The 24,631-nt window shown below is 34.9% G+C and overlaps 1 protein-coding gene across 1 annotated transcript in view; it reads right to left on the bottom strand.

Moving 5' to 3' along the window:
- LOC136041727 (DNA replication licensing factor MCM4-like) overlaps positions 1–24,631 on the bottom strand; it is a 127,027-nt gene that overhangs the window by 34,712 nt on the left and 67,684 nt on the right. Inside the window, exons 8-9 of the mRNA XM_065726471.1 lie at positions 15,186–15,362; positions 7,040–7,127 (exon numbers count right to left, since the gene is read on the bottom strand). Coding sequence (XP_065582543.1) covers positions 7,040–7,127; positions 15,186–15,362 — 265 coding nt within the window. The remainder of the gene's footprint in view (positions 1–7,039; positions 7,128–15,185; positions 15,363–24,631) is intronic.

Below are 24,631 nucleotides of genomic sequence, written 5' to 3'. Positions count from 1 at the left end.
GTAACATATATATATATATATATATATATATATATATATATATATATATATATATATATATATATATATATATATATATATATATATACTAGCTGTTGGGGTGGCGCGAAGCGCCACCCCAACACCTAGTTGGTGGGGGCGCTTCGCGCCCCCCCCAAGCCCCCCCGCGCGCGTAAGTCGTTACGCGCCATATTAGTTACGCGCCATTGTAGTTGTGTCCCTATGTCCCACCTGTGAATATAGATATATATATATATATATATATATATATATATATATATATATATATATATATATATATATATATATATATATATATATATATATGTTTTTAACTACGTAAAACTTGCGAATATACAACATTCTTTGCTGTCCCATTGTCTGTGCATATAAATAGATTGTCAGGTTTACTGACTCTTGAACATGCAACATATAATGGTCCATGGGAAAACAATCCGTATTCAGATCTATACCTCATGATTCTAATGATTGCCCTTGAGCTTTGTTGATGGTGATTGCTAATCGACCATTCCCTGAGTCGCCATCGTCATTTATGTATCCCCCTGTGCACCCCGGCGTCCCCTTTGTAGTTATGTCCCTGTGTCCCGGTCGTCATTTATATTCCCTGTGTCCCGGTCGTCATTTGTGTCCCGGTGTTCCAGTCTGTGATTTCTCTTTGAGTGTCCCGGGCGTCATTTATATTCCTTGTGTCCCGGTGTCCCGGTCGTCATTTATATCCCCCTGTCCCCCCCGGCGTCCCCATTGTAGTTGTGTCCCTGTGTCCCGGTCGTCATTTATATTCCCTGTGTCCCGGTCGTCATTTGTATCCCGGTGTCCCGGTCTGTATATACATTCGTTTTTTAGTTTTGTTTTTCTCCTTTATTTTTTTCCTTTTTTCTTTTTTTTCTTTTTTAGTTTATTTAGATTTTTAGATTTTTTAGTTTTTTTATTAGTTTTTAGTTTTTTTTGTAGTTTTTACCATTTTTTTAGTTTTTTTAGTTTTTTTTTTACTTATGTCCTGGTCGTCATTTATACTCCGTGTCCCGGTCGTCATTTGTGTCTCGGTGCTTTGTTGATTGCTAATTTATATTATATTTATATTTATATTTTTTATATTTATTAATATTTTTTTAGTTTTCTTTTTCTCTTATTTTTCAGTTTTTTCCTTTTTTTTAGTTTTTTCTTTTTTAGTTTTTAGTTTTTTTTTTACCTTTTTTTAGTTTTTTTAGTTTTTTAGCTTTTTTAGTTTTTTTATTAGTTTTTAGTTTTTTTTAGTTTTTGCCTTTTTTTAGTTTTTTCAGTTTTCTTTTTCTCTTTTATTTTTCAGTTTTTTCCTTTTTTATAGTTTTTTTCTTTTTTAGTTTTTAGTTTTTTTTAGTTTTTTACCTTTTTTAGTTTTTTTTAGTTTTTTTAGTTTTTTAGCTTTTTTAGTTTTTTTATTAGTTTTTATTTTTTTTGTAGTTTTTGCCTTTTTTTTATTTTTTTCATTTTTTTTTTAGTTATTAGATTTTTACCTTTTTTTAGTTTTTTTTTAGTTTTTTAGCTTTTTTAGTTTTTTTTTCTTTTTAGTTTTTTTTGTAGTTTTTACCTTTTTTAGTTTTTTTCTTCTTTTGTATTAGTGTGAAATAATTCAGACGTCATATGCGAACAAACATGACGTCACCTGATCCACACATCCACAGACAGACAGACAACTTATTTTTATATAGATAGATAGATATCTTCTATATATATAAAAATAAGTTGTCTGTCCGTTACACCAGATTATATCTTATCTATATATATAAAAATAAGTTGTCTGTCCGTTACGCCAGATTATATCTTATCTATATACAAAAATGAAACTAAACTGAAAAGCAAACTGAAACTAAAAATATAGAAACTGGGAATTGCATAAATATTTCTATATATTTTTACAATAGATTAAAGTAATTCGAAAACCTTATAACAGATATTTATAATTTTGAGGTTTATTATAAATTGTTGAGTGTTAGCATGCATCTCAATTTTTCAATGACAAATTGAAAAAAATTGAAAAAGATAGAATGTTACCAAATCCTACAACAGAAGAAACAGCCGAGGAAGCTGCTCAAAGAGCTAATGCCAAAAGGCTTGCGGCTAAAGAACGCAAACCACGCAATTAGATGAAGATCAACCTGGACAGCGAGAGTCAAAACGTATCAAAACTGAAAATAATAGCGATGATGATTGGGTTTGGGATTATGACTTGGATAAGGTTATCAATGCCTACCAGATTTTAGTTAAAACAACAAAGGTTCGGCGATATGTATTTACGTCTGAAAAATAAAGAAGAAAAAGTAAACTGAAATTAAAAATGCAAAAACTGGGAATTGCATAAACATTTCAAAATATTTTGACAATAGATTAAAGTAATTCGAAAACCTTAAAACAGATACTTAAATTTTTTAGGTTTATTATAAATTGTTGAGCTTTAGCATGCTTGGCACGTGAAGATTTTTCCAACTGTCAATGTTAGAATAAACATTGAACGACAGAATTTGCGATTGCTATATGTCACTTGGTTAATACCAAGTGCCATAAAAAGGTAAAAAACTAAAAAGAAAAAAAAAGCTAAAAAAGCTGAATATAAATAACGACCAGGACACAGGGACACAACTACAACGGGGACGCCGGGGGGCACAGGGGGGATATATAAATGACGACCGGGGCACAGGGAATGTTCGATTAGCCATCACCATCAACAAAGCTCAAGGGCAATCGTTACAGAAATGCGGTATAGATATGAATACGGATTGTTTTCCCATGGACAATTATTATGTTGCATGTTCAAGAGTTGGTAAACCTGACAATCTTTCCCATGGAAAGTTCACCCCAAAAATTTTCTCTAGCACAAATCCCCCCCTCCAATGTCTGTATACTTGCTTATTACAAATACTATAAGTAAACAACGGGCCATTTTATAACTTACAGGCCCCTCCCCACGGACTCTGGGGGGAGGGGTTATGTTGCCCCTAAAACATATTTATCGGATATTTCAACAATGCTGAACAATATACCTATATCAAAATTTCGATCAGACAACTTTTGGAAAAAGGAACGTGCGAGGGGGCTAGTTACCCTTTTTGGCCACTTAAAAAGGGCACTAGCACTTTTAATTTTCTTTCGAATGCACCTTCTCCCGATCTTGTAGGATTATTAAAGCAATACGATAAACCCTGGGAGAAAAAAAAAATTAACACGTATATAAATAAAGCTCTACAGTAGGGTTCCTTGATACGTTGGATTTGACAGCGTAATTTTCATTAAGATTCCTTGATGTTTAGGAGGTATTTCCCCCGTTTTCGAAAACCAGGCAAATGTTCTCAGGCTCGTAGATTTTGATGGTTAACACTAAACTTGAGGAATCTTATACATTTGTAATCAGCATAATAAGCTGATTCTTTTGATGTATCTATTCGTATCAAAGCTTCGTTTTTTAGAATTTCGGATGCTATTGAATTGAGTCGCCTTTATTTCTAGTTCGTTTCGTTACCAAGAACTGTTTGATTTGTTTGTTCTCTTTTGCCCAGTCTATCATACCTTTTGTGTGGGTTAGTTTTTAAGCTTGAAATCCAAATCCAGCCCATCTGGGCTTCTGATAGTCATCTTGGAAAGAAAAAGTCTTATTTTACTTCATAAACGATCGAATTGTTCCCAAACGTAAAAATCATTGTTGAGCTTTAGCATGCTTGGCACGTGAAGATTTTTCCAACTGTCAATGTTAGAATAAACATTGAACGACAGAATTTGCGATTGCTATATGTCACTTGGTTAATACCAAGTGCCATAAAAAGGTAAAAAACTAAAAAGAAAAAAAAAGCTAAAAAAGCTGAATATAAATAACGACCAGGACACAGGGACACAACTACAACGGGGACGCCGGGGGGCACAGGGGGGATATATAAATGACGACCGGGGCACAGGGAATGTTCGATTAGCCATCACCATCAACAAAGCTCAAGGGCAATCGTTACAGAAATGCGGTATAGATATGAATACGGATTGTTTTCCCATGGACAATTATTATGTTGCATGTTCAAGAGTTGGTAAACCTGACAATCTTTCCCATGGAAAGTTCACCCCAAAAATTTTCTCTAGCACAAATCCCCCCCTCCAATGTCTGTATACTTGCTTATTACAAATACTATAAGTAAACAACGGGCCATTTTATAACTTACAGGCCCCTCCCCACGGACTCTGGGGGGAGGGGTCATGTTGCCCCTAAAACATATTTATCGGATATTTCAACAATGCTGAACAATATACCTATATCAAAATTTCGATCAGACAACTTTTGGAAAAAGGAACGTGCGAGGGGGCTAGCTACCCTTTTTGGCCACTCAAAAAGGGCACTAGCACTTTTAATTTTCTTTCGAATGCACCTTCTCCCGATCTTGTAGGATTATTAAAGCAATACGATAAACACTGGGAGAAAAAAAAAATAAACACGTATATAAATAAAGCTCTACAGTAGGGTTCCTTGATACGTTGGATTTGACAGCGTAATTTTCATTAAGATTCCTTGATGTTTAGGAGGTATTTCCCCCGTTTTCGAAAACCAGGCAAATGTTCTCAGGCTCGTAGATTTTGATGGTTAACACTAAACTTGAGGAATCTTATACATTTGTAATCAGCATAATAAGCTGATTCTTTTGATGTATCTATTCGTATCAAAGTTTCGTTTTTTAGAATTTCGGATGCTATTGAATTGAGTCGCCTTTATTTCTAGTTCGTTTCGTTACCAAGAACTGTTTGATTTGTTTGTTCTTTTTTGCCCAGTCTATCATACCTTTTGTGTGGGTTAGTTTTTAAGCTTGAAATCCAAATCCAGCCCATCTGGGCTTCTGATAGTCATCTTGGAAAGAAAAAAAGTCTTATTTTACTTCATAAACGATCGAATTGTTCCCAAACGTAAAAATCATTGTAAGAAACAAGGAAAACTTCAAAAACCCGGGAGTGATTTATTTTAATTTCTGTTTGTTTTTAGGCTTTCTTTTTCATTGAAAGTGGATTCTGTTCGTTTTTAATTTGAATTATTATATGACTCTATTTCTGTTCGTCAAGTTTTAGTATAGCTCTATACTTCTTTGGAAAAATTTCTGTATGGGAAACCTTTTGTAATTTCTCTTGCCAAAACTATTTCTATTGGTTAATAAAATCAGTTTTGCTGGTAATTGGGCTTAAAAAGAAAGAGAGCAATCATTGGTTGAACTTTTATCACTGTGTGAGCTTTTCGATCTTAATATTTAATATAAGCAAATTTTAAAATATTTAAACTTCATTTCATTTCTCACTAACTGTTGGGGTGGCGCTTTGCGCCACCCCAACACCTAGTTGGTGGGGGCGCTTCGCTCCCCCAAGCCCCCCTGCGCGCGCAAGTCGTTACGCACCATATTAGTTACGCGCCATTGTAGTTGTGTCCCTGTGTCCCGGTCTGACGTCATATACAAAGTTTTATATACTTATAATGACGTTAAATGCAAACCCACAAACAAACAAACATACATATATACAACTTATTTTTATATATATAGATACAGTTTCTTTTTTAGTTTTTTCTTTTCTTAGTTTTTCTTTTTTTTTCTTTTAGTTTCTTTTTATTGATTTGTTTTCTTCAATTTGTCAATGTTCATTCTAAGATTGACACTTGGAAAAATCTTTACGTGCCAGGCATGCTAAAGCTCCAACAGTTTATAATAAACCTCAAATTTTGGGTATCTGTTTTAAGGTTTTCGAATTACTTTAATCTATTGTCAAAATATATTGAAATATTTGTGCAATTCCCAGTTTTTTTTAGTTTTTTCTTTTTTTTTAGTTTTTTGGCTTTTTTCTTTTTTTTCTTTTTATTTTTTTACCTTTTTTTCTTTTTTCTTTTTAGTTTTTTACCTTTTTTATTTTTTTTTATTTTTTTACGTTGTTTCTTTTTAGGTTTTTTCTTTTTTTAATTTCTTTTATTTTTTAGTTTTTTCTTTTTATTTTTTTTAGTTTTTACCATTTTTCTTTTTTCAGTTTTCTTTTTCTTCTTTATTTTTCAGCGTCACTATGAAATACATGTCGCCGAACCTTTGTTTTTTTAACTAAAATCTGGTAGGCATTGATGACCTTATCCAAGTCAAAATCCCAAGCACAATCATCATCGCTATCATTTTCAGTTTTGATACGTTTTGACTCTCGCTGTCCAGATGGATTTTCATCTAACTGCGCGGTTTTGCGTTCTTTAGCCGCAAGCCTTTTGGCATTAACCCTTTGAGCAGATTCCTCGGCTGTTTCTTCTGCCATTGTAGGATTTATACTAAAATTTCTCTTTGAATTAACTATTTGAGCAGCTTCCTTGGCTGTTTCTTCTGTCATTTTAAGATCTATACTAAAAATTCCTCTTTACATGCTAAGCTTGCTAAAGCTCAACAATTTATAATAAACCTCAAAATTTTAAGTATCTGTTTTAAGGTTTTCAAATTACTTTAATCTATTATCAAAATATTTCGAAATATTTATGCAATTCCCAGTTTTTACATTTTAGTTTGTTTTCTTTTTCTTCTTTATTTTTCAGACGTCATATGTCTGACGTAACAGACATAGTGTAACAGACATAACACACAAACAACTTATTTTTATATATATAGATAATAAATTTGGTTCATCGATGTCATTTCTTTCAAGCCATCAAAGAAAACCCTTTGGTGTTGGATAAGACAAAATCAAGCTATGTCAATCAAGTTAGTTATCTTTATGCTTCATTAGTATGTCTCCCCAGAAATTACTTAGTGTTTTTTTAAAGAATACTTCCATTCTTGTATTACTATTCTATGGTTTTGTAAAAAAAGGTGTGTGTGGGGGGGGGAGGAGGAAATTACTCATACAGCCACTATTTATCTTGTAGAAAAACATTACTTCTTGACTACATTGTCTAGTTATTTGTGCATTGGATTCTCAAGAGATGAAACGACAGCCCCGGGACTTGTAATAAGGATTTATCAAAAAGAAAATTCCTGATAAGGAAATTAAATAAGATGTTCACCTCATGGAGAACACTTCTGGTCGAATCACTCATCTTGTCAAATTCGTCAATGCAACACACTCCATTATCTGCCAAGACAAGGGATCCACTAGAAAAAAGGACTTCTATTAGTTTCAATTAGAGGACTTTTTTGGGACAGAAACTGACCTGATGTAAAATGTTTTACTGTTTTTAGCTTATTTACTTGATAGAAGATTAGTTATTCTCAGCGTTCCACGTGGAATGGTGAAACACAAGTTATTACCTTTAGTAAAAGGAGACAGAAACAAAGTTACAGGATTATTTTTTGGGGATGCACATGTAATATATAATGCCAAGCAATCCCTCTATGCGTGTGTTAAAAAAAAACTCATAGGTTTTTCTTGGTTCAAAAATCCATGAAAATCCATAGGTTATTTTAAAGATTTTAACCGAGTCGAAGAGTCACTCCCTTACGAGGGTTAGAGTTCGAATCATATTAAGTACTTTGTAGGTTGCCGAGCAGCCACCGGTGGGCCTAAATATCCAAATACTAAAGTTGCAAATATTTGCAAAACAACTGGTATCTTTTTTGTTTCTGTTTATATTGTAACTGGCAATATCTTGTACGTTGTGGGGTTTACATCAGGAATATTTGGTGAATTTTTAAAATATTGAATTTTAGACCCCTTCCCGCCTTTTATTGTTTAATTGTAAATTAGTTTAAAAAAACGTACTGGTTTGATACTATTGTGAGAAATTAACATTTCATTCATGATCTGTGGAACGCAGAATTAAAATGGAAAATGTTTGCTGTCTTATTCCAGGATAAATTTTTCTCAAAGCTCTGTTGTACATTCTGTGGTGGAGGTTGGGAATTTTACAAGTACTCTGTCCCCATGATAAAACCTTCGTATCCTAAGACGATATTGTCTTTTACCCCTACCTTTTATCTGTGTATGAGTCATGAGAGTAGTAAGAATGAATCTACTACTCGCGTATGCAAAATATTAATACCTTTTTTGGTAATTTTCTTTTTCATATGTAAAACTGAAATGTACGTTATATTTTTTTTCCTTTTTATCTTTCTGTTTTGACGTTGGTGATTTGTAATTGTCGAAGAGCATTGGCGTTCTTTGCTTGAGGTATCTGGTTTTAAATATATATTGACACGTTTCAAAAATCACTACAAATAAAACGTTGGTGAGCTGTTAGTAACAGTCAATTCTTTTGGTGGGTCCCATTCCCCTCCTTAGATATGTTTGAAGTATTCTGATATCCCCATGTAAAGGTCGGCTGCTTCCATTTATATGCTTTGTGTTGTCAAATCTACTTTTTTGGTAGATAAATCGTGAAAAATACTAGTTTAAGTTTTTTTTTTTCTGATTCAAGCAAAGCTTCCACTTCCACTTTCTAAGACACTAACCTTCTATTCATAATTACAATTTGCTTTATTGTACTCTAACTCTTAGGTTTTTTTTTTTGCTTTAACGATTAGATATAGTTTGTCGGACAACAGGTGTAAGAAAGAAGAGAACTCGTTGTGAAATCTCTTCTGTGAGGATCGAAGAAAAACTAACCCCTAACCCCTAAAACCAATCCCTGAAAGATCCAACTTGGCCCCAACCATGAGACAAGACAGGGTAGACATATCAGAACTGACTTAGGAAGTACTCTTTTGCGAAGCAGAAAGAGCCTCTCCTTACTTTAAACTGGATTCTTAATCCATCGGAATTGGTGGATACAGGAGGGGGGTGGCACAGGCCCACCTTCTCTAGATGGTCAAAAGTTACACTAATTGCAGGAGTGGAGTGGCGAAGAAAATAACAATGGGAAAAGTCCAAGTTTTTTGGTTCCATTATAAATTTATTCTGTATCCATCCCAGTCGATCGGAACTCATAAAATAGTCTGATTTTTTTTTTTCATAAATCAAACATCAAAAAGTTTTATTGCTCTTTAGGGGCGTCTCCAAAGGCCACTCAGCGTGTCCCCAGGTGGCAATAGGGGAACGGCCTACAGATATGTAGGGTACCTCCACAGGAGGCACGGACCAAGGGGGATCTTGTCCCTGGTGGTCCATGATAGAAACTGGGACATCCTCTCCCGGGGCCGTAAATACAGGTGGAGGAGGATGAAGGCCCTCAAATCCACACTCAATAGGGCCCACCGGTGAACCCACACAACCCGTGAGTTACAACCTTCTCCCAGTAATGGGTTAAATCGCATGGTGACGCAGAACACCATCGTGGGAGAATCTTCTATAGTAGGACAACTGCGGAAGGGCGTAAGATCCAGATCTATGGACAACGGCCTCTGCAAAGGGCTGCCTGGACTCTTTCGGAGTATGTGTAAGACTGAGGACCTTGCAGTCAACTGTATTCCCACTTGAGGAGTGGCGCCCGTCGAGGAAACTATAGTCTAGTAGACGACACAGCATTCGCACGGGACTCTGATTAATGGATAATTCTTTTGGGCTTGGTCTATTTTGACGGGCGTTTTCCGGCTAAAAACCTCTTCCTAGCTAATTTATCTGCTATGGGTTGCCTCCCCGTAGTAGCGGAATATTTATAGACATGAAAATATAATGAGTCAGAGGTAGTAGGCTTGAGACTGTTTGTGCATGATTCCGACTCCTGTTGACAGAAGAGCATCACCAAGTGCTGAAAACCATGTTGTGACCAAGATGGGCCCAGGATTGCACAAAGCCTCCATTAATACTGGAGGTCCCACGGACTTCTTGCTGCCCGGTTCTAAGCCGGCTTAAGCGCTTCGGTATAGGCTTGAGAAAATATGTTAATCCCCGTCCTGCACTGGTATCCAGGATCATTGCTTTTCCTGAAGCCAAAGTAATTTCAATGATTTAAAGAACATGGAAATTGGAACTTGGAATGTTATGACGTTAAAAAATGACTATCGTGTCGACATTTTGACTGACGAATTCAAACGATTCAAACTGGACATATCAGGAGTTTCAGAAACTCATATCCCAGGAGTAGGAAGCATGAAATTAGGTGATATAGAATTTGTTTACTCAGACAGGAAGCATGGGGTGCATAGACAAGGAGCAGGGCTCATGGTGAATAAGGAAGCTGCTAGGTCTTTTTTAGGCTGGTAAGGTATTAGTAGAATACTAATCTCATTTTATGATTAAGAAGTTTAGGGCATCAGTTAAAGTAGTATTTGCCCCCCCGTAGAACCGACTGACGGAGATACTAGTGACTCAGACGAATTTTACTTACAGCTACAGGAGCAAATAGCCTAGGTAATCCTAGCCTAGGTAAATTTGGTGTAGGAAAATAAAACAGTAATGGCTACAGACTTTTGCAATTTTGTACGTATAATAATCTAGTTGTAACTAATACGGTGTTTGGTCATAAAATGGCCCATAAATTAAAATGGTATTCACATGACGGTGAGACAACGAACCTTACTGATTATGTTATAGAAAACCGAAGACTGGCAGGATCAATACAAGATACTAAGGTATATAGGAGTGCTGTAGTTGATGTTAAAAGTTAAGATCACCATCTAGTAGTGTCTAGGGTTAATTTAAAGCTGAAATTCCGGAAGAGTAAGTACGTCCCGGGAAAATACGATGTTGGCAGACTCCAAGATGAGAATTCGAGAGAAACTTTGAAGGAACAGTTGAATACTAAATTTGGGAGTTTAAAATTTAACAATGTGGAAGATGGTAGGAATTATTTTAGAAAAACAATTTGTGAAGTTGCTGATGGTGTCGTAGGGAAGAAGTTAGGACTGCAATTAGGAATATTAGTGAGAAAACTTTATCTTTACTAGAGAGGAGAAGGTGCTTGTATAAGAATTATCTGAGTGATAGATCATATGAAAATAAAAGGAATGTAATGAAAGTGGAGAAAGCACTAAAATATGAGGTAAGGAGGTGTGAAGCGGAGGACATGGATAAAATCGCCGAGAATATTATACTGGCATATAAATAAATTCAGAAGGAGTATCCGGGGGGAATCAATCCGGATTTCTTCCCGTTAAAGATAGGAGCGAGGCCACAACTAGAGATAAGTAAAACAAGAGAGATGGGCAGAAAATTTTGAGAATGTGCTAAACCGTGATAGAGTTGCAAGAAAAGATATAGAGGAAAATGAAAAAGTTTGTGATACATTGGATGTAAAGGAAGATTTGCTTTGTGAGGAAGAATTAGCGATAGTACTAAAAGGATTAAAAAATAATAAGGCTCCAGCTGCTGATAGTGTGATAAATGAATATCTTAAATATGGTGGCTCTGAGATTAGAAATAAGCTACTGAAAATTATGAATATGATTTTTGAAAAAGGGGAAGTACCTAACGATTTTAGTAAAAACTCAATTAAACCACTATATACAAAAGGCGATAAGAGTGTGGTAATTATCGAAGCATTAGTCAGATCTCTGTCGATAGCAAATTACTTAGTAATGTGATACTTTTTAGACTGAGAGACGATGCAGACAAAGTTTTAAGAGAAGAAAAGTGTAGTTTTAGAAAACGTAGAGGATGTGTCGACCAAATTTTCCCTCTTAGGTTAATAATTGAGTTGTGCCTGAGTTGTCAAACACCTTTGGTCCTTAATTTTATATATTATGAGCCTTATTCGATCGTGTTAATAGAAAAGCTTTAGGAAAAGTCTTATCCTTGCATGGTATACCAGACTAATACCTTAAATAGATTAGTGTTATGTACGAGAATAACAATGCTACGGTTAAGGTAAAAATGAGGGCAGCAGCTGTTTTTGTATTAAAAAAGGAGTCAAGCAGGGTTGTGTTCTATCCCTCTTTATGTGGATCGTTTTGATGGACTTTGTCTTAAGCATCATAGGAAAGGCAATGAGAGACCATGAAATCAAATGGGGAGGAATAACTCTTCTGGACTTGGGTTTTGCTGATGATTTAAGCATCCTAAAAGTGTGAGCAAAATGAATGTACTTTTAAAGGTTTTGCGAGTTCAGGGTGCTAGAATAGGTTTGAAAATTAATGTTTTAATAAGACTAAGTCACTAAGGTTAAGAATACATGAAGATGAAAAGGTGAAGTTGGATTACGAAAAGGTTGATCAAGTGAAAAGTTTCATTTACATTGGTAGTGTTATTAGCAAAGACGTTGGGAGCAGTGAAGATGTTAAAAGTTAAATAGTCAAGAATCAAGTTAAATAGTTAAATAGCCAAAGCTCAGGGTGTTTCTTTCATAGTTTAAAAATGTTTGGAGGAATAGGAAGAGAAGTCTACAAACCAGATTAGAATACTCGAAGCTACAGTGACGACATTTATCGAATTTGGCTCTGAATCGTGGGCGCTCCTAAAAGCGGATTAAGACTTGCTAGATGTTTTCCAGAGAAATTGCTGTTCTGGGTACCTGGCTGACTGACTGTATTTCAAACAGTAGGCAGTATGAAAAATATAGTTCAATACCGCTTTCTAGGGATATAATGAAAAAGGTTGAGATGGCTAGGGGACGTTCAGCGGATGAAGGATGACAGATTGCCGAAGATTGTGCTTTTCGGGAAACCGTCTAGGGCGAAACGGTAAGTAGGTCGTCCTCATCTGGGGTGGGAGGATGCCATAAATAAAGATTTGAAGGAAATAGAAACTTCCTGGAAGGGTATGAAGAGGAGGCTTTGAATAGATTGGGATGGAGGAGCGTGCGTAGCTGTGTTGGCCTCAGGCGACACGGTGCTGCGGTGAGTTGTTAGTAGTAGTAGTAGTTTACGTTGGATGATGTAGGGATTGTTTCAAACTACTAAAGAGGAATAAAAAAAAAATTAAGTCACAAGATACTTCCAGGAGTACATAAAAATTATTAAGCAAGAAGAAATATGCTAATTAGGTTTTCAGTTACACTACTATAGATTTTTTTTAAAGACTCCAATTCCAGGCTAATCAAATTTTTCCAAAATGCACCATTGAAAAAATCGCTGAATTTACAGTTTTTCGATTGCTTCACTAGGTAGAAGATAAATACCATTTATGTGCCTTTTAACACTAATTCTAAATATACCTGTCGCTAACATTACAAATGTGTCAAGCCTTAGTAGGGTTAAAAACATGTGTTGAGTCCTGTACAATTAGTAGCCCGACAAAAAACAGTATTAGCCAGTTTGGGTGATATATTATTTTGTTCGATAGCTTTATTAAAGAACGACTTGTCCTCTCCTCAACTGTTCAAGAAATAATTTAATATTTGTGTCTGCTTTGAATTGATCTTGGACAATCATGTAGAATATGGCTCAATCTTCATTCAAGTGCATTTTTGTTATAGTATCAATAAAATTCTTTTCCTTTTTTTCACAGTTTTTCCTTTTTAGTTTTCTGTTCTACAACTAAATTTAGTAGACCCTTTCCACTTTATTTCTCAATTTAATTTTTTTGCATTGTAATTGGTTTTTGTAGTTAGATCTTGACAATCAACTTAAAATAAATTACCCTTGTTGTATTTGGTTTGAGTTGAATGAGGGAAAGCCATTACCAGTCAGGTATAAAGAAAAAGGGTAAAGAATACCACATTGGACTTTACAGTCCATACCGGCGGCGCTGATATCCGTTTCATTGCGTTTCAGCTAGGAAGTGTATTGGTGGTATGGGCTAAGACATCCTTTGCTTTCGGACACCCTTCCTGTTCCCCAGATTTCTCCAGGTACCAATTTAGAGCTGGGTCAACACTGGCTGAGCTAACAGAGTCAAGCTACTGACCCCCGTTTAAACTAGGTAACCAGCGGCACCAGCACTCGAATCCCTTTCCTCACGGACAAAGGATTTCAAGTCTAGCAAACTAACCACTCGGCTAAGCCGACTCATATGTGACATATGATCATCGCTTATGATTCTAAAAAACATTCTACGGTAACTTTGCTCATACCTTCACAGCTACCCCGTAAGTTGCTCAAATCCTAATTTTATTAAACATAAACTCAATTTTATCAGTTATCTATTGAAATTTAGTTTCGGTTTATTTGCTATGAATTCAGTTTGTTTTCTGGAGTCTGGGTCTTGTAAATATTATAATCTGCACAAGATAGTTTGGCTTCTTTCTCTTTTTTTTTTCATTTTACGTAGTATTTACCCTGTCTCGTGACGAGTATATAAAAAATATATATATTTAAAGAGAAGGTTACATTTTAGAATTCCACACAACCTTTTTTCGCTTTATGCTTAGTTTCCCGGTGTTACACAAGAAGAAGAATCTTCTATTCAAATTAGTTTTTTTCTTGGACATTAGAAATTTGTAGGACAGAATAGGCAAAAGTAATTACTTGAACCTATTTACTGAAATGGTTCATTTACACTTTCAGTTGCTCTATACAAAGTATAACAAATAACTATTAGAGGTAAGCTACTTCATCTTTTCTATGTAACGTGTACTAAGCAGCTTTTCAGTCTTAGCAGAATGGAACTTCCTGCGAAATTGATGATTTTTCAGAATGTAGTGCAGACTACTACAAAATTTGATGCTGAGACAAAAACGTTATCCTTTCTTGGAGCCATTGCCTGTAAAAACTACAGACACAAAGCGAGTCAGCCGAAAAGTACGATTTATCTTATGATTTTTAAAATATTTACCTGTTTTTTTTTTTATGTTTTGACGAATTCTTAACCGCCTGATATAGAGCAAACCCTTGAAAAATTTTGCACGTGGGCCATGATATAAGATTATATTCAACTACAAGTATTATATATCTGATAGCTTGAGATATGAATTAAAATTGGCAAACAGAACCTTTAATCTATCGTTCAAAGATATTTCTGTGCCTGAAATCCTATATTCCTTCGACACCTTACTCCAAATATTTGGTAAGTGTCTGTGACACCTAGCCAATCGCGTAAGGTTGTATGACGGGAAGGGAAGCAAATATTTTTCCAGAAAACTTTTGTTTTGGTAGTATCTGATCATCACAAAAAGTGTACCCCTTTTTGTTTCACGGGGGGGGGGGTATAGAGCTGAAATATTAGGGTACAGTATTTTTTGGGGAGGGGGAACATTATGGGAATATAGACAACGACTGGTTTTTTTTTATGGCTGTCGTCTGACAGGCTATTTTGCTAGTCTATCACACTTCGTTAAGCTGCCCATGGTAACAAAATTATTCATGTGCAGTGACCTAGCTAGACGAAAAGATAATTCCAAAACAACGGCTCTAAAACAAAAAACAAAAAAATACAACTAAGATACTAAAGATTTCACTCACGTTTGGAGAGCCAATTGGCGCGTTTCTGGGTCTTTGGTGACATAGGCTGTAAGACCAACAGCCGATGACCCCTTCCCTGAAGTGTACTGGGATCTTGGTACCAGATGGAACACATATTGTAGAAGTTGTGACTTTGAAGTACCTGGGTCGCCACAAAGGAGGATGTTGATTTCCGATCTGTGAAAGGACAATAACTTATATAAAAGTGTGTTAGAATGAATTATTGCCTAAGGCTATCTTTTTAGAGGAATTGAATTTGGCTTAAGATACGGGATTTTACATCACTCAGTGTTTGGATTTTCATTTCGATAAGGGCTGGACTGAATAGGTGCGGGGCCCAGTTAGACTTTTTTTGCGGGACCCATTCGATACATAAATATTTCAATAAAATATACCTGCATAGGAGCTTACGTACTCAAACTAGTTTACATAAGCAGTGTAAAATCTCTCTAACATAGGGCTATCCCGATCGAAGTCAATAAATTTGAACTTTCATTAGTAATCAAAAATTAGTAATTCAGTTTTGTATATTATAAAGCATATATCATATTTTTCTATTTATTTTGATAGCAACGAGGGGCCCTTCCAGATGCAGGACCCGATTGGGCCCAATCGTCCTGTACCCTGCCCTGATCTTGATCTGAGCTGAAATAATCTTCCTCTAGCATTCAAAATTGTGTGACATAAATCTGTCATTGTGGACTAAGCAGGAAAAATAGAGACCTCAAGTTATGCAAAAAAAAGTCAAAATACGTTTTTCAAAGAAGAAAGATTTAACATTGTTAGAAAACAAAATCTAACAAACATTCTCTGAGGCAATATAGACAACATCCTATCTAAAAAGTAATACGTGTTAAATTTACAACTTTAGAAAAAATAATTTCCACTTTTCCAAGAGCCCACAAATAAACTATCTGCATTAAAAAGGATTTAATAATATTTAACTAACTACGTTATTTCGTCCCTCGGATGCTCCAAGCTGTCGACCCAGCACCAATTAACCCAAATAAATAACAGCCACCTGAAAAAGATATTCCCCGAGGCGACATTTTACACTATTCCAATAACGTATAAAATTTCCAAAGTAGAAATACTTAGCTTAGTAGTGAACATTAATTACTAATAAAAACCGAAAACAGTTGAAAGATTAAATTTCAGGGTTTCAGAAATAGTGACACACAGATTTTTGACAACGCGGGACAATTCTGTCTTCTCCTGTTTCTCTTGTTGCTCTTGTTAAGAGAAGAAAAAATGAGTTGATTTTCTTTCAACATGAGAAGGACTAATATTGGTTTAAGACTTGCAGGGTTAGCTTTGAGCACCGTGTTAAACCGATACTTCTTGACTAGTTTCATCCAAGGTCCCTATTTCTTCCCTGATTTACACCTACACAGAAAAGTATTGAAAAATTTGAGCTCCTCATTGGTTGATCTTACTTTCTTCTTGTTCATATTCTACATTTAGAGAGCATTTTGCTGACAAAATCTAGCCAGATTTTATAATATGCTTCGTTTTTTAAACCTTCTTTAACTTTACCGTCTAGCATTTTTTTTTTAGCATTTTCATTTTTATATTTACGCGTCACTACTGTTCATTTTCTTTTCTCCTATACTTTTATGTCTTTTCATCCTTATTGACCGATAGCTCCTTACTCTTTTTGTCATTTTTACTTCTTCGTGTATGTTTTTGTGCATTTTTACTTTTGATAGATATCGATCTTACCCCTCTTTTATTATATCTGTTTAATTGCTGCATCGTACCGTACGATGCAGCAATTAAAGAATTAAAGAATATGGTACTATTCTTTTATTATTGTACCATTTCATTTAGAAGATGAAAATGCTGAATGCATCAGCTGATAAAAATATAGGGACGAATCTGTTTTTCAAATCTAGCCGGGGGGGGGGGGGGGCATTTCTTCAATAAAAAACACCAAGAAAGGACATTTTCCAGTGAAAATGCCCAGTGAAATTCTTACTTCTGACACTTTTTTTTTACTTATTCCATTTTAGGCTTTGACTCTATCTCCTTTTTGACTCTATCTTTTTTACTTTGTTATATCCCTTGTTTTGGGCTTTACCTTTATTTTTTTTTACCTTTGCCTTTCTTCTTTTTAACTCTTATCTTTTTTACTTGGTCATACTCCAATTTTGGGCGTTTACTCTATCTTCTTTTTAACCTTTATCCTTTTTACTTTTTCATCTTCCGTTTCAGGGCTTTGAATATATTTTCTTTTTAACTCTTACTTTCTTTTTTACTTTGTCATATATCGTTTTTGGGATTAGACGCTATCTTCTTCTTTTTTTGGTTCACAAATTTTCAACTAGCTAGACGATTCACTCGACAGTTTCACTTGTGGAATCCTAATCAATTATTGTAAACAGTCTTTCTTACTTTTAAGGTTTTTGCACCATAGAGATGTAAAGAAAAAACAAAATATTCCCTATAAAACAACAAATGTAATATTTCACTCACCCCCTAACACGGATGCTTAAGTTTTAGGTCAGACACAAGTCAAACAGGTATGTCAAAACTCAAGGATCTTCCATTTCGAATTTCCCAGATCATCTTCTTTTTTACCCCCTTTCTCCTTAAGCATTATAGACTTTAAAATAATTATTCTTATAAGCTAATTTTTTTTTAATAATTCTTCAAGACGCAGCGTCCAATTTTCAAACCCAAAGGGAAAATGACCTTGGACAATTCGCTGGTTACTTCCCATAATGTCTAAAGCTTAATAGATTGTTAAGGATCAATATATCTGATACTACGCAATATTCATGACAGGAGAACAGAGGGAAAATATTATACAAAAAGCCAATTCATCCTCAAAATCCTCAGTAAGTACCATTGAATTTAGGCAAGGACAAGGAAAAAGTGTCCTGTAAAGATTTAGTTACTACCTTTCATCTCTTTATGAAAAGGCTTTTTTGAAGCCCCTGAAGAAGGAAAAAAGGACAAATAATAAATCTAAGAAGAAGACCTGTCAATTACAAACTAAGGTTGCCAATTCGAAGAAGATTTACTATTTTCTGAATTTCAACAATCAAGTTTACTAGATTGAGCCCCATTTTACTAGAAATCACCAAAAAAGAGCGCATAAAAACTATCACCATGACACACTCAAGTTCGACAAAAAGGAGATAAGTCATTTTTATGTTTTAAACTCGCTATCTCGTCACCAGTGTATACAGCTGAAAATGACACCCTGTTGTTTACTCGAACAAGGCCAAAGGCAACGGCAGGAAGGGAGAGGCAGAGGAGACGAGCGCCTTCTCGTCCTTTAAAAACCTGAAAATAACTAAAACCAAAGACTAGCTAAAAAAAAAAGAAAGACTGAACTAGCATCTCAAATCAAACATGCTAAAAACATGTCCTGTTTTTTTTACTGATTTTCTGACGAAACAACTTTTTCAAAAAAAAAAAAAAAACGAATAAGGCAACCGGAAACAATCAACAAAAAATAGTTGAAGCAAAAAGCGGACAACAATCACCACTCAATCTTAAAGACTTTCAATCTTTAACTCATAGTGACGTCATAAACGAGAAAATAGTGGGGAGGGGGGAGGGATATATGCGCCAAATTCAGGGGATGGGCCAACACCTAATGAGCGTTCTTTTTAGAATCTAAGGAAGGACAAGGAAACCTAGGGGAGCAAATCCCCCTCCTCCCCAATTGACAACACTGGCTCATTATCAAGCCGTCCTAGCCGAATGGTTAGAACAAAACTGTTGTCCGTGAGACAGGGATTCAAGCGCTGGTGTCACTGGTTATTTGGTTTGGACCGGAGGTCAGTGGCGTGACTCTGTAAGCTCAGCCAGAGTCAACCCAGCTCTAAATAGGTACCTGGATAAATCTGGGAAAGGTAAACAGGGAGTGCGAAAGCACAAGATGGCTGGCCCCAAATCCCCATTGCACTTCCTGGCTGAAGGACCACGTAACGGAGATCAGCACAGCCGGTAGAGACTGCAAAGTCCAAAACCGTATTCTGTCCCTTTACTTTTTACTGGCTCATTATCCATTAACATATTTTTGTCCAGTAATTTAGGCTCATACTGAACCAAAACCATACATTTTTTTACGCTCATTAACAGGAGTCGATGAAAGTTCACCATTCGAAAAGGCAGATTCCGAAGATAAAGTTGTTTTGAATGCATTAGAGCTGCTATTATCAAAGTTTTCAAACAGTTTCTTCGGCTGATTTTCATCATATTGATGCTGAAAAATTGACGTTTTGTGCTGGCTGATGCAGGGGACAAAGCAAAAGAGTCAGCATGACCTTAAGTAGATCCCGAATGACTAATCACCCCCTTTTTCGAACTTTGTCCAAAACTTAGCGGGAGCCTCTGACTGTAACAGCTCGACAACCATTTCTCACAGAACATGTAACTTCTCATTTTTGTTGTCCAATACTTCAAGCCTTTCCATTTTCTCGACTTTTCAACCCCTAAAGAAAGGAAAAAGGTGACCTTGGCAAATCCACTTCTGTAAGGCAAAATGATCTAAAACATGTGATACCAGGATCGTCCAGTTACATTCTAGTGCAGCTTTGATTTTCAAGTTTATTCAGATAGGAAAGGCACGCTTTTGGAATGGCCACAACTCAAAACCAATTGTCCCCTCTAGACAGGTTTCCACGTATATGTATACCTTATCTTATGTTTTCAAGCTTGAAAAATTCACAAGATTGCCTACATTCAGTGAAATAAAAATGTCTTTCATTTTATCCGAAAAATGAATCAGTGAAGAATACGTTCTAGCACCCTTTTAAGAGCCAAAAGTGATCGAAGGGCATCTTGCCCCCCCCTGCATGTCATTTTCATCTGAAGACATCCACTCAAAATTTAAGATAGCTATTATGTTCAAAATGTTCCAAGGGTAAATTAACTATGCCTCAGGGGTTGAAATAACCTGCACAGTCCCCAGGGCAAGGGGCTGCAAGTTGTGCAAAGGTTTTTTTTTTTTACTGGGATCAGGGGGCATGTATGGTCCCGAGTCTTCAAAAAGGCTTAAGATATTAAGGAGAAACCTCAGAGAACAAAGGTGAAATGATTGATTGTGGGTGTATCCTAAAAGGCTAGGGATAGTAAGATGAAACTTCAATGAATGTTTAGAGGTAAGTTGAACAAAATCAAAAGACACTATGTGCATCCCGTTTAACAAAATGGCGTATAGCCATGCCTCTGGTTATGATATAAGCCCCCTGAGGCCCTGGGGCAAGGGCTGAAATTTATACAAGTCGGCCATTGCTTATACATAATTTTTATTGTTCGTTTGTTGCTTAGAAAAGAAAGATCTTTGATCCTGGGTATCCGAAAAGGATCAGGGTATTAAGCTAAAACCTTAATCGAAAATTATCAAAGGGTAAATGAAACCCAAAACGAACAGAAATAAAAATAAATGATCAGGTTAAACATAAAGATAAAATATAACGATTTATATAAATAAATAAACCTTAAACGAGAAAAACTTAGATTAAACATTCATGGCAAACTTGGAACGAACAAAAGTTACTACAAACAGCCGTTTGGACACTGCAGCCTTCCCTCTCCCTTAATTGTGAAGTTCTAACGCCTGTTGTGTCATTTGCACTTTAATGAAGACAGAGTATACTGTAACATAAAACAATGTTAAAACACTTTGTAATAACTATATTATTAGCATTACATTATCAATATATAAAATAAATATTTTAAACATAGTCTATATATTGAAAAATGTAAAAATTACACTGAAATAAAATCTTGAATTGCTTAAATTTCCAGGAATTAATGTCATTATGCATAAAATATTCAGTTTATTTTTATTAGTTCTTTCCAGTTATATTGATTTTTACAGCAATTAGTTTTTATTTTTCGTCAATATTTTAAAATTAAAGCTCAAATTTCAAAATGAATATAGTTTTCAACGAAACGTAAAGGACGCAATAGATTTTGGTACCTTTAAGGTTAGGGGGGAGTTAAGGGAAGGACATCGTAGCTAAAGTCCCATTTGTATTCCAACGCAATTTCAGCTCGTTTTTGAAAAGCTAATAATTAGTGAAATGACTACTATTCACTCTCTGTGCCATTGGTTCCGTTTTCCACAAACCGGTTTTATGTTTATGTTTTCTAATACACATCAAACACTTCGCGGTAACGAACTGAAAGTAAGGAGCCACTCGGGTCAATAGTAAGCGACAATCTAAAAAAAGGGATTTCGATAGCAATGTATCAAAGAATTAGCTTTTTAAACTGCTTTCAAATAAATAAATAAAAAATCATTAAGTTTAGTGCTTCCCGTCAAAGGCAATGAGCCTGAGAATGTTTGCCTGATTTCGAAAAAGGAGGAGAAACAACCCCAAACCTATTGTCCCGATTTTTAAGACCGAGTGCTGAAACACGAAATCAGTTGAATTGGAGTGCGTAAAGAGCAAGGAATTAAGGAGGAGGCAGCCCTTCTCATATACGGAATAATTTTTATTCATTTTAAGTTTTAATGTTGCCGCTTACTTTCTGTTGAAAAAAGTTTTTTTATTTAATTGCACAAAGCAGACAAGATGACTAACGGAAGCACGATTGAAATCTGACTTTTGACAATTTCATAGATTTTCCCACTTTTTTGGGCAGCCTTCCTTAGTTTTGAAGCATAATAATGATTTGGATACAAAATACGTGGTTAAAATTTCAGCAAGATCAATGTATCTGATAGTAAGCAACGGAAATAAAACAGAAAAATTAAATACAAATTTAATTACCAAAAAATAAATTCCTTCTTCCCTCCTTGTGGTGGGTCCAAAAGAATCATTCGTAAAAAAAGACTTTGGGTTGAAAATGTTCTAATTCGTGCGATCCCCCCTAACCCTCTGGCAGAAGGAATCATAACTTGCAACCCAATGCTTTTTTATATAGAAATACTCTCTTTTAGGAATCGGGAGCAAACTGACGTTATCTGTGCAATGGGTGAACTTGCTTCAAGTATCCGTTGTATGATACCATAAGACTGTTTTCAGATCTGAAGATTACTGATTGGCTGGGAGTTACAGAAACATATCAATCATATAAGCAGAGATTCTACTTTGACAATATGCCAACGCCTGGACGCCAATGTTTAACTAATGACGCTTCGGAATAGGGAGGCACTATGTTCTGAGTAAAAATCTTTAATTCCTTTAACCCCCAATACGTAATTGACTAACGTCTGATTTTTCAATTACAGCAACTTATAGTATAAAATTAAGTAATTGTATCACGAGATGTAAATGAGTAGATACAAGAAAAAGCCAACTCATTCTCAAACTTTCCATAAAGTACCATTGAAAGCATGCAAGGACAATGGAAAAGTTGTCCCGCAAATGCTTAGACACTGCCTTTGATCTTTACGAAGAAGCACTTTACGAAGAAAAAGAATAAACTTTCTTGCGTTATCGATTGCATTAAGTGTCTATTCAAAGAAGAAGAAGAAAAAAAGGAAGATAAAATATGTTGAAAATCAAAGCTACGAAAAATGTTACCTAACCTTTCACAAAAAAAAGAAAACAAATTCCCAATAAATCCCAACAAAAGTAACTTGTGGGCTGAACAGGCTGCTATTATTACAGTCTTTAATTTTGCTCCAAAAATACATACAAATTAGAACAGATTGTGGAATTCGATTTTGATTTTTTAATACAGTGATGACAATGGTGACAGTTGAATAATTTTCATCCCCGTTAGCAGTTACATGTGCCTATCCGTCAGTAACCATCCGTCTGCCTGCCGTGTTCATCGGTCAGGTCAAAGAACATAGTTACAAGACATAGCGTCAAATATTACAGGACTAGAAAAAACAAATCATTAAAACCACTCGGGTTTTCATTTTTGAAAAGGTCTTCGAAGGCAATTTCTCTTCTTTTTTTAAGTATCTTAATTATTTTTCTTAGTATCTTTTAAGAGTTTTTTTTTTAACTCGCCACCTATTTAAATGTATGTCATTTACTCCATATAATATAAGCCGCCTTTTTTCGTACGGTAATAAAAGAAGATGCAAAAATTCACGTTTTACTGGCTACACTGTAGAAGGTGGCAATTTTCTGTGTCGTGATTTCTTTTGTAACTCCTAAGGTGGCAATTTTCTGTGTCGTGATCTCTTTTGTAACTCCAAAAGAGCACCAGATCCTCAAATGCCCGTTCGAATGAACCATCTTGAAATAAAAATTTAGAACAATGGACCATGGATGGTCACAAGCCTGACCATCCTTCCCTGAAAAAATAGGAAATTTCATATTTTGTCAACAGTTGGTTTAGGATTCTCATACATGTTCAAGTTCATTGCATAATTTCAGTTAAAATAGCACCCCATCTATATTTTTTTTTTGGGGGGGGGAGTTAAATTCCTATTTCTAAAATTATGTATACTTACTATGCCAATAACTTTCAATTTCAATTTTTAATAGCTTATTTCCTTAGGTAGCCTTAAATTTAATGAATTTTAAATATTTATAATCACCATAAAAAGCCAAATTTTTGTGTAGGTTATTTTTCAGTGATCATTTAATTACTTGCTATGAAAATTTACAGATTTATTTATTTGAGTGTTTTGTTCATTGCATAGTTTCGGTAGCTGCGTATATCGATTGTTCTTTTGAGTTACACAGCATAGTGTTATAAGTCGATTGACTTTTGACTAACTAAACTAATCTATCGAAAAAAGCATGTTTGGCTGTATTTTTTTTTGTTTTTTTTTTTAATTGTTATATCGTTCTAAGCATTAACCACAAAAAAACTTTTAGGCAAAAAAAAAGAAGATAACTTTAAATTCGAGCATTTTATTAGCCTCAAGAATAAAAGATTATAAGACATAATAAAATCAACAAACAATGTACTATCGAAAACAAATATAGTTACTTGTCAATTTACACTAAAACAAAGTGACCAAAAACTAACTTAAAATCTGAAATTGCCCATATAATACTGAATTACATTTTTGAGTTCTCAAAAAAACTACTCAATTTCAATGATCCATAAATTTTTAAATTTAGAATAAAGCTTTCGCCTAAATAACATATTCCCAAAATTAATTTTTTTGAAGTTTCTTATTCTTATTTTCTTATTTTTTGGAGCATACCACGTTATTATTCCATTGAAGACGTGGAAATAATTTGTTCTGAGGAAACGAATTCCTCCGTATCAAAAGAAGACAGGAAGAATTTTTTTTTTTTGTAATTGTTATCTCGTTCTCAGCATCAACTGCAAAATGAATTTTACGCCAAAAAAAAAAAAAATCCAAATTTGAGCATTTTATTAGTTTCAAGAATAATAAAAATATGAGACAATAAAATCAACTAACTGTCTATAAACAACGTACTATCAAAAAAAAATATAGTTACTTGTCAATTTAAACTAAAACAAAGCAACCAAAAACTAAATTAAAATATTAAATTGCCCTTATAATACTGAATTACATTTCTGAGTTTTCAAAATAAAAC

This window comes from Artemia franciscana, unplaced genomic scaffold, assembly GCF_032884065.1.
Source record: "Artemia franciscana unplaced genomic scaffold, ASM3288406v1 PGA_scaffold_34, whole genome shotgun sequence".
NCBI lineage: Eukaryota > Metazoa > Arthropoda > Branchiopoda > Anostraca > Artemiidae > Artemia > Artemia franciscana.
The sequence above is the reverse complement of the archived record's forward strand: the minus strand, read 5'-3'. Positions and strand labels throughout refer to the sequence as shown.